This window comes from Populus euphratica, unplaced genomic scaffold (genome assembly GCF_000495115.2).
Source record: "Populus euphratica unplaced genomic scaffold, PopEup_1.0 scaffold25.1, whole genome shotgun sequence".
In the NCBI taxonomy this organism is placed as follows: domain Eukaryota; kingdom Viridiplantae; phylum Streptophyta; class Magnoliopsida; order Malpighiales; family Salicaceae; genus Populus; species Populus euphratica.
The window spans coordinates 2,166,098-2,175,118 of record NW_011499851.1 but is presented as its reverse complement, the minus strand read 5'-3'; the positions used below and the strand labels follow the sequence as shown (position 1 = coordinate 2,175,118).

General features: G+C 32.2%; 2 protein-coding genes across 2 annotated transcripts; one reads left to right on the top strand and one right to left on the bottom strand.

The window, feature by feature from the left end:
* Positions 1–1,148: 1,148 nt before the first annotated feature.
* Positions 1,149–3,042, bottom strand: LOC105121562 (protein TORNADO 2-like). Its single transcript, XM_011020251.1, has 2 exons — positions 2,311–3,042; positions 1,149–1,599 (listed from the first exon to the last, which is right to left on the bottom strand). Exons 1-2 carry the CDS (start codon positions 2,806–2,808, stop codon positions 1,288–1,290), a joined length of 810 nt encoding a protein of 269 aa, XP_011018553.1. The 5' UTR covers positions 2,809–3,042; the 3' UTR covers positions 1,149–1,287.
* Positions 3,043–5,065: 2,023 nt separating this feature from the next.
* On the top strand, positions 5,066–8,243 carry LOC105121561 (RNA-binding (RRM/RBD/RNP motifs) family protein). Its single transcript, XM_011020250.1, has 4 exons — positions 5,066–5,486; positions 5,579–5,677; positions 6,574–6,873; positions 7,926–8,243. The coding sequence occupies exons 1-4, from the start codon at positions 5,115–5,117 to the stop codon at positions 8,034–8,036; spliced, it is 882 nt and encodes a 293-aa protein (XP_011018552.1). The 5' UTR covers positions 5,066–5,114; the 3' UTR covers positions 8,037–8,243.
* The last annotated feature ends 778 nt before the right edge of the window (positions 8,244–9,021 follow it).

The window sequence follows — 9,021 nt, the reverse complement described above, 5'->3', positions numbered from 1 at the left end:
GTTTATGATATTTTCTATTTAGTATACATAATTGCGTTGGTATGATGATAACAAGAATTTTCTTTGACAGAAATATACTTTGTTATTGAACATATTATATACTTTTTATTTACAAGTAATGAAATAAAGACTAATATATATTACACTACATGGAAGAGTGTATGATGTGATTAATGTACGGGAGGTTTTAATATTACTTTAAGCATATATATATATATATATATATATATATATATAGACACACACACATTAAACCATGAAGGAGGAGGATGTCATGTGAGCTAGGAAGAGGAATGCAAAATATGATTTACATGAATGAAATGATGGGCTCTTAAATAATTTGATAAATTTTAACATTATATTTGTACTGGTCAATTTTGAGAAATAGTTTTATATTTAATAATTGCACACTTACAAAAATAATAGAACAACAAGTATAAAAATACAAAATTATACTGAAAAATAAATTACATAGAAACCCAACTCAAATTGTTATGAGTAAATATTTTTTATTCGGGTATTATTCTACTTTCTAAAAAGTTTATAACTTCTTAAATAAATTCTAAAATTAACCTACACAAACTAGAAGACTTGAAAATAAAGAAAAAACAATAAAATTCTGAATAAAATATGAAAAATAAAACTATTAAGCATGATATTTGATTTTTAGTTTTTTAGCCTAGATAAAAAGAAAATTAAGAAAACAATTGTTTTATTATTTTTTTCTAAAAACCATCACGTATCAATCTCCCTTTTTGTTAACATACAATGATAGCGCCAATGGGAATGAAAGAGGGAAGAAGAAACAGAAACCAAAATAAATCAGTTTGTAATCTTCGACCGGCAGACGGGAGCATGATGCTACAGAGGTCTGTGGCATGAACCAATGCAAATGGGTTATGACCCACTTCAAACTTCGTCGATAAAAGGGAAACATAGGGTGATTTTTTGTCAAACTCCAGCTGACAATGGGACATGGTTGCAGGGGCTGAGACCCTGAAACCTTCCCTCAAAAGTCACCTTACTGGAATTCAATGCCATTATTGTATTGTAATTGGCAGCACACTGCAATCAACTTTCGGTGCCCACCGCTAATCGCGCGCTGCTATCAACATCTTTACTCGGATTTCTTCACTAGGATCGAAGCACATCGAAACCCCAAAACAGCACACACTTTAATCAGGAAATTATATAATCTTCTTACACGAAACTCATAGAATTAGCAAAAACAACGTACGAACCAGCAAACATTACAACGGCAGTCTCCAATTACTTTGGTTCTAACTTCTATGTATAACCTTGCTTGTATCTGCGGAATAAATCTTCTGTCTTGGCATTCCTGAAGGCACAACAGCCTACCAAGTATATGCATATTAAGGCAACAAGAGTAATGAGCAATATGATATCTGCCCTTCTCCATTCCTCTTTCAAATTAGCCAGCAACCCGGCCTTGCATGAATCGCAATTGTAGCAAAGTTGATTTTGGTCATTGTTCCATTGCAGGCAGTCCATATCTGCAGCGTTGTTAATGGGACTAATCCAATACGTTGGATTCACAAATGTATACCCACATTGGGTTGGGGGCTTACAGCATCCTGACTGTAAACGATAACAAAGCAAAAGAAAAAAAATAAAAATAATGATAAGGCATAAAGAAGATATCGCATGGTAGAGGAGAATCTAATCAACTTTATTATTCTATGCTTCACACGCTAGCTGTAGATAAAGGTTATTCTTTCTTTAGAGTAACTGAAACAAACGCTATTTGTTTCGAAATAAACTTTTGGAACTTCATAATTAAGTTTAGTATATTAACATTTCAGGAGTAAATTTACAATTTTGAAAATAAGAGAGAAAATTATATGAGTGATATTAAATATGTGTTGGGGCGGGGACAAGAAGCAGGAACTGTCCTCGAGCCCTTCAACTATTCCCTCCGTTTCTTTATATTGATGAAGAAAAGACCAAAGAAATTTCCATTACTTCACGCTTGACGTGTTTTGATTGTATTATGATTTTTGTGGATCTATTCGAAGAAGATGATATCGCCTATTATTCTATTAATTTTCTAGGTAGATGCTAGAAAGAAAGAAAAAAAAGTAGTTTGGGGAAAAAAGAGGATCGTTTTCATTTCTTAAATTATAATAATTTATTTTGTTTTTCCAGCTTTAATTTCTCTAAGAAAAATGAAATTCGCATCCGCCACATGGAAAGAACAATGCCATTGAAAGGCATCTTTCTTCTAAATCAATTGTAAAGGTGTAAAAATGGGGGGGACGAAGAATGAAAGCAAGAAAAAGATTCAGTAACCTGCAAGGGGCTAATATGAGCGTTGAAGAAATCTTGAGCCATGCGATAACTCTGGTTCAACTCAGCACACATATTGGTGGAGCTAAGGCAGCCTCTTATCCGATCCCACTTATATGAACTCTGAACCCTCCGGCGAAGCCAACCTGAAAAGTCATCAAGATGATACTCCAAGTAGGCTCTGCTGGGTTCAAGGTGACCCGAACCCCTAGCAGTGACCATGTAGATGAAAACCACTAGACATGCAAGCAATATTATAAGGATGAGCATGGCAATGAGATAAGAAATAAGGAGCCATGGGATTCTCCAAAAAGCTCCTACGAAGCCTGCAAGAGCTACTATTAAGATCAGTATTCCCAAAATAATGACAGGCCATTGCAGAATCTTGACACAAGAGTTGTCTGGTTCCATTGCTAGCCAGATCCCAGCACCTATAATCGGAATGGAGAGAAGCATGGCAACAAAGTTGATAGCACCAATAACATTACTGCTCAGTGCCATTCTAGCGTGGGAGGATTCTCAGTAGTGATTTTGTTTCTTCTTGGGTTTCAAATAATGATCAGGACAAAAGAAATAGTGCAGTACGATCGATGGATGTTGAAAATAAGCTACTACAGAGCCTGCTTTAAGTCATGTGGCCCACCTTTCTCTGATTCCTTGCCTTGGATCCATGACGACAAAGCAAGCTCCACTAATTTTCAAAATGTACATTTTTTTGAGCTTTGCGAAGCTTTTTGAAAAGGGATGCCGTGTGTAAGATAGGGAGGGAAGAAAAGAAAACAGAATTAAATTAGTTGGACGCAACTATAATCGAAGCAACGTATTCTTCAATATAATTGGATCAGGTTTATAACTATAATTTTATCCAACCACATTTTTTATATTTTATAAATTATGGATATATTATGGTTAGCTATTTTTTTATAAATATTATAAATTATACTTCTATTACTAAATTTTTTATGGGTAAAACTTATTTTGAACTAAGATTAGGCTCATTAAATTAGCTCAGAACATAGTATAAAATATAAAAAATAATTTATATTTACAACATCAACTCAATTAATTGACTAATGCAAATAGTATAAATAAATTGAATCGGATCAAATAATATAAATATTATATATCACTCAATTTTTATCAAGTTATTTGGTACGCATGTAAAACTATTAAAAGAAGCATTTTAATTTCAAGATTTAAACAGCTGGGGTGAGGCTTGAGAGTTCATTAATAATTTTATATTAATATCTAAAATACCCTTTAAATAAAATATTAATTTTTATATTCATGATATCTTGCACTAAAATTATAGTTTTAACTAAAATAAATGAGAATTATAAAATTATTCACTCGAGGAGAATGGATAGTCTTTCTACCTGGGCCTAAAAGATCGATCCAATCAAAAGCTTTTCACTAGATCTAACCATCAAAGCCTAAAAAGATATCTTCAGCACTGCATCTGTATGTCTACTGTCACCAAGCGTTAGGAAACCGTCTCCGAGTTTTTTAATATTTTGTTTGTTTATATGGCTATGTTATTATTTTTTATATTTTAAATTTCTTATATATTAATTTTAAAAAATAAAAAATATTTTGAAACCACAATGTCAAATATTATCTAAGAATATACTATCTTTAAAAAATATTAAATTATTTTTTTAATAATTTTGATGTTTTCATATTAAATTTTTTAAAAAATTAATATATTTTTAAAATAAAAACGTTTAAGGATATAAAAGGACAGTTAGAAAGTTCCTTCTCAACTTTTCAACTAAACAAGTAACTAGATGGGTAAATTACAGAGAGCCTCAAGTACAATCAATGTCTCTTTAAGTATATCGAAGTACAATTGGCTCACAGACAAACCTGGAAACAAAACTAAAAATTAGCACTCCCTTGATCGTTTTTTCTTAAGCTTTCAAGTCTGTTGATCGGATCATTATGTTTTTAAATTCTTCTTCTTGTTTCTTCTAGAACACTCCACTTCGACGGTTAGACCATAATGAAAAGAAAGTTAACTCATAATTCATATAGATTATTTCATCTCATTGTAATAATTTAACATAATTTGAAACTACATAAAAAAATAAAAAAGTTTTAATTTTTTTAAATAAAACGCAAAAACAAAAAACCGTCAATCAATTCTTAAAAAATCGGTCTTTCATTCCAAAATTGCAACCACCATTATCGATCTTCTTTTCATATCAGGGTGCTGTAGTCGCTTGCAATATCTAGTCTTCCTCTTCCACAGTCTCTCTCTCGGAAGATCACTTGATAAAGCTATCCATTTAACAAAATAGGCAAAAATCCAATAACAAAAGATAGAACAAATTAAACACACCCAAGTCCTAGCAATAATTTATTCTCTAACTTTAAGTTTGATCCATGAGCAATACTTTAGGTTAAACTAAATATGAAACATTTATGTTAAGATTAAAGAAAAATCCGGTTTGATTTTATATTTTAAATATATTTTTAAAAAAATTTGAAAATTTTTATTTTTTATTTTAAATTAATTTTTGGGTGTTTTTAAATGATTTTATTGTGTTAATATTAAAAATATTTTTTAACAATAAAAATTATTATTTTAATATATTTTTAAATAAAAAAATATTTTAAAAAACAATTATAACAATCTCTCAAAATATCGAAATAGCACCCCGAGCGAAAAACAGAGTAGAGTAGACGTCACCATCGTCACATTATCCACAAAGTAAAAACAAATAATATTTTCCTTTTCTCTTATCTTCTCCCTCACCCATCTAAAATGTTGTTATGTTTTTATTATCATCATCTTAACCTTCGCAATGGCGGCATCGATATTAGAAGCTGCAACACTCTCCTTCTTCTCAACCCATCATCCTTCTTACTCCAGATTCCTCCTATCTCCCAAACCACTACCACTCTCTATAAACCTCCACGTTTCCAATCCTACGCCTCTCATTTCCCACAATTTCCCTCAGCCTTCCCTCACCCAAAACCACCCAAGAAGTAAAAGCCTCTGCTTTCAACTATGCTCCACTGTACAAGAAGTAACGGTGGAGATGACACCAGAGGAAGAGGAAATCCAGGAAGCAAACCTAAAAAGAAAGCTTTTTGTGGTTAATTTGCCTTGGTCTTTCTCTGTTGCTGATATCAAGGACCTTTTTGGCCAATGTGGGACTGTATCAGATGTTGAGGTTCTTTAATTTCATTCCAAAGTTTCTGTCTTTATCTGTTGATCTAAGTGATTTTCCAATGCGGCTTTTGTTTTTTATGTGTTGAAATGCAGATTATAAAGCAAAAGAATGGGAGAAGTAGGGGATTTGCTTTTGTGACAATGACTACTGGTGAGGAAGCTCAGGCTGCTATTGATAAGTTCAATTCTCTTGTATGTCCCTTTTCTTTGCTTTCCTTTTGTGTGTCTTTCTTTTCTTTTCTTTTTTTCAGTTGTTATTATTTGTTTTCTGTTTGCGATTTGATTTCCTAACTTCAGATGGAGCTTGAGAGACGGTCTTTTGTTTAGTGTTATCATGATATGCGTTGCATTCTTGGTGTAATTTTCCGGTAGTCGGTTTCTTAATCAAAATTACATAACTTTTCTTCTAGTTGACAGGTTCAAATGAGTTTCCCTTTTAAGGGAATAGGATGATACTTTTTCCTTATTCATTTCTATCAATTAAGTTTTCTGTTGAGTTATTTTAATGTTGGGAGGAATGCTAAAGTATGAGAATCTATTGGACTGCGGCCGGTGTGCTCTAATTTAAGAGAAACTTCTATCTTCATTGTTTAATGGAGCTACTTAAATTCTTTATGGCCAGTGTCCTCTGCTTATTTTTGAGGTTTCAGTAGCTTTATTGGATTCAGAGAGTTTTTCATTTTATTGAAAAAAATGAAGTAGGGATCCAGACCATCTGGCTTGACTAATCCGTTGGAGTAATGCCAAACTCACCCACCTGCATGGTTAGGAGAGAGTTGTTTTCTTGCTGACAGTCAAAATGTTTTAAAGCTTAGTGTCCTGAAGCTTTGGGGAGTTATGGTTATCTATGAATGTCTTGGTTCTTGAGTAGCTTTTGTGTCGATTTCCTTCTCTTTCACCATCTCTCTATTGTACATTGTTTTTGCCTTCCCAATCCTTGCAATTCTAGTTTGACGACTTTGGAAAATATTCAACACCGTTTCACTGTAGGTTATCATAAATAGTGTACAACTTAATTACCATTTTCCATATTATATTGGATATTTCCAGAGACTTGTTTTTGATTTTGAGGATTTGTTCTGTTGCAGGAAGTGTCAGGGAGGATTATCAGGGTGGAATTTGCAAAGCGACTCAGGAGACCTCCTCCACGCCTTCCAGGCACTCCTGCAGATATCCCTGCAGGAGAGACACGCCATAAGCTTTATATTTCTAATCTTGCATGGAAAGTGAGAGGTAGTCATTTGAGAGAATTTTTCTCCACTAATTGTAACCCAGTTTCAAGTAGGGTCGTGTTTGATGGCCCTGCAGGAAGATCTTCTGGGTATGGGTTTGTGTCATTTGCCACGAGGGAGGAAGCTGTGGCTGCTATTTCTGCTTTCAGTGGAAAGGTAGGACGTAAATATGCTGTTAGCATTTCACATTTAACTTTTTTCTTTTGCCAAAATACTAGTTAGTCATATCAATTGGCTGGATGTGTTAAGTTAATATAGTTTTAGCTTGACTACTTTAGATGCCAGTCACTTGCTTGAGCTACTGTAGTACTTGTTTTTGTTGTTGCTTTGAAGAATGGTTCTTTCTTTCATGTATGATGTTTATAGATCTTATATGGTTTGGATTCTTTGAAATGTGGGAGGGGGTGGTACTCATTCATCATTTTTTCAGCTCACGTTTCCTTGTTCTTATTTATTTGCAAAGATCTGTCAGGTTTTATTACTTTTCTCGACTTCTTAGATTACTGTTTCCAACATATTCATGTGTTTCTGTGCATCTTCTGGAAGTTTTCCTTTTCTATTTTTTTAATCAAGTATGAAGGCAATGAAAATAATGTAAGTTTATCAATTATCATTTCTAACCTTAGGACAAGAAAAAAAAATGTCCTGAAATTTCCTGGTCTGGTGTTACTCATGGTTGTTAATTGTTTACCCTTTTGTGCTTTGGAACTATATATTTCACTAAGTATAATTCAATCAGAAACCATTAAGCTAATTGGGAAAGTGAAAGAATTAATGTTTCTTAGTGGTGTTGAATAAGGACGGGCTGGAAAATTTGTTTTCAAATCTTGGTTATTCAAGTGGTAGGGGCCGTGGAGATGTGTTTCATGCGGTGTGATCTTGAGTTTCAATACCAACTGGTGCAAATGATGCCTTGACTGACATACTCATGGTCTTTAAGCTAAGCCAGCTTATACCTGGATATGCAGAGATGGTGGTTTGCATGTCTTCAGGGATTATCGAGCCAAAGGTCCATTTACCACGTTGTAGAAAGTGAAGTTTTTATTTCCATCTAAGCATAATTTGTATCTTATTGAGATTTACATTTGCATTTTTGCTTGTGCATCAATATGTTTACTTTCTTCTTCTTCTTCTTCTTTGGCTACATATCAGAAGGCTGGTTAATCATCAGGGACAGATATATGATCTTTTCGATATTTGTCTTGTAGGAACTAATGGGTCGGCCCATTCGTCTAAAGTTCAGTGAAGACAAGGCTGATGAATCTGGAACTGAAAAGAAAGAGGAAGAAACTTCTGTGGTACAGCTTGAAGAGAGATAGATCCTGATCTTATTTGGATTGTTGATTAACGTACAAGTATAGCAGGAAGAGGACTCGTAATGATGTCCATGAATGTAAGTGATGGAAGGTCTTCTCAGTCTGCTGAATGTTTTGCGTTTTCTTCTATTATTATTTAACATGTTAAATGACTGACATTATTTTTTATACTTGCTAAGTATTCACAAAAAAAGGGTGTGGGTTTTTTACTGTGCAAGGCTTTACTATTTATTTTCTCACATAGATGGAGTGTGCTTTATGTTTTTTCAATTTGATTCACAAAGAAACATTTATTTTTTCAATTTGATTCACAAGGAAACATTTATTTTTGGTGACTAATTTAGTCGTAATTGGAAATCAATATCAATTAATTAAATGATAAAATTAAAAGAAAGACTAAAATGAAAATGATGTCAAACATGAGTGGAACATGAGTGGCATATTATAAGTTTCGCAAAAGATATATTTTAATGCTTGAATTTTAAAAATCAAGTAAATTATACAATTTCAGTATCTCTATTTTTTCAATTTAATTTTGATATAAAAATTTAATTTTTTTATTTTTTAATTTATTTTTTTTTTATTTTTTAATCCATGCTTGAAAAAGAAAAGAGAGGTTATTTAATTTTGATGGTATAGAGAGAAAAGTGTTGTTGACACTGATTTAGATAATTAAAACAAATGATATTTGTGTTAAATTGTTCTATTTAATAAAAAGAATTTATATTATGTGTTTTTTTTAAAAAAAAAATTGTGAATAAACAAATTTAAGTTCAAGTTAATTTTTAGGTTTAGATTAATTTTGGTTTTTAGGGGTTGTTTTTTGAGGTTTTGAATATTTTTATCATGGTTTTTATAATGTTTTATAGGTATTTTGGATAAAAAAATAGTTGAAAAACAAGTTTTCCAGTAAAAAATCTTAATCCTTGATCTACTAAATTTAAACAAATTAAGTTATGTGTTGTTTGATATTTTTTAAAAATAAAAA

Coding starts and splice junctions, on each gene's coding strand:
- LOC105121561 (XM_011020250.1), top strand. CDS start 5,115: ATGGCGGCATCGATATTAGAAGCTGCAACACTCTCCTTCTTCTCAACC. Junction 5,487..5,578: donor GGACTGTATCAGATGTTGAG/GTTCTTTAATTT, acceptor GTTGAAATGCAG/ATTATAAAGCAAAAGAATGG. Junction 6,874..7,925: donor TTTCTGCTTTCAGTGGAAAG/GTAGGACGTAAA, acceptor TTTGTCTTGTAG/GAACTAATGGGTCGGCCCAT.
- LOC105121562 (XM_011020251.1), bottom strand. CDS start 2,808: ATGGCACTGAGCAGTAATGTTATTGGTGCTATCAACTTTGTTGCCATG. Junction 1,600..2,310: donor CTCATATTAGCCCCTTGCAG/GTTACTGAATCT, acceptor TATCGTTTACAG/TCAGGATGCTGTAAGCCCCC.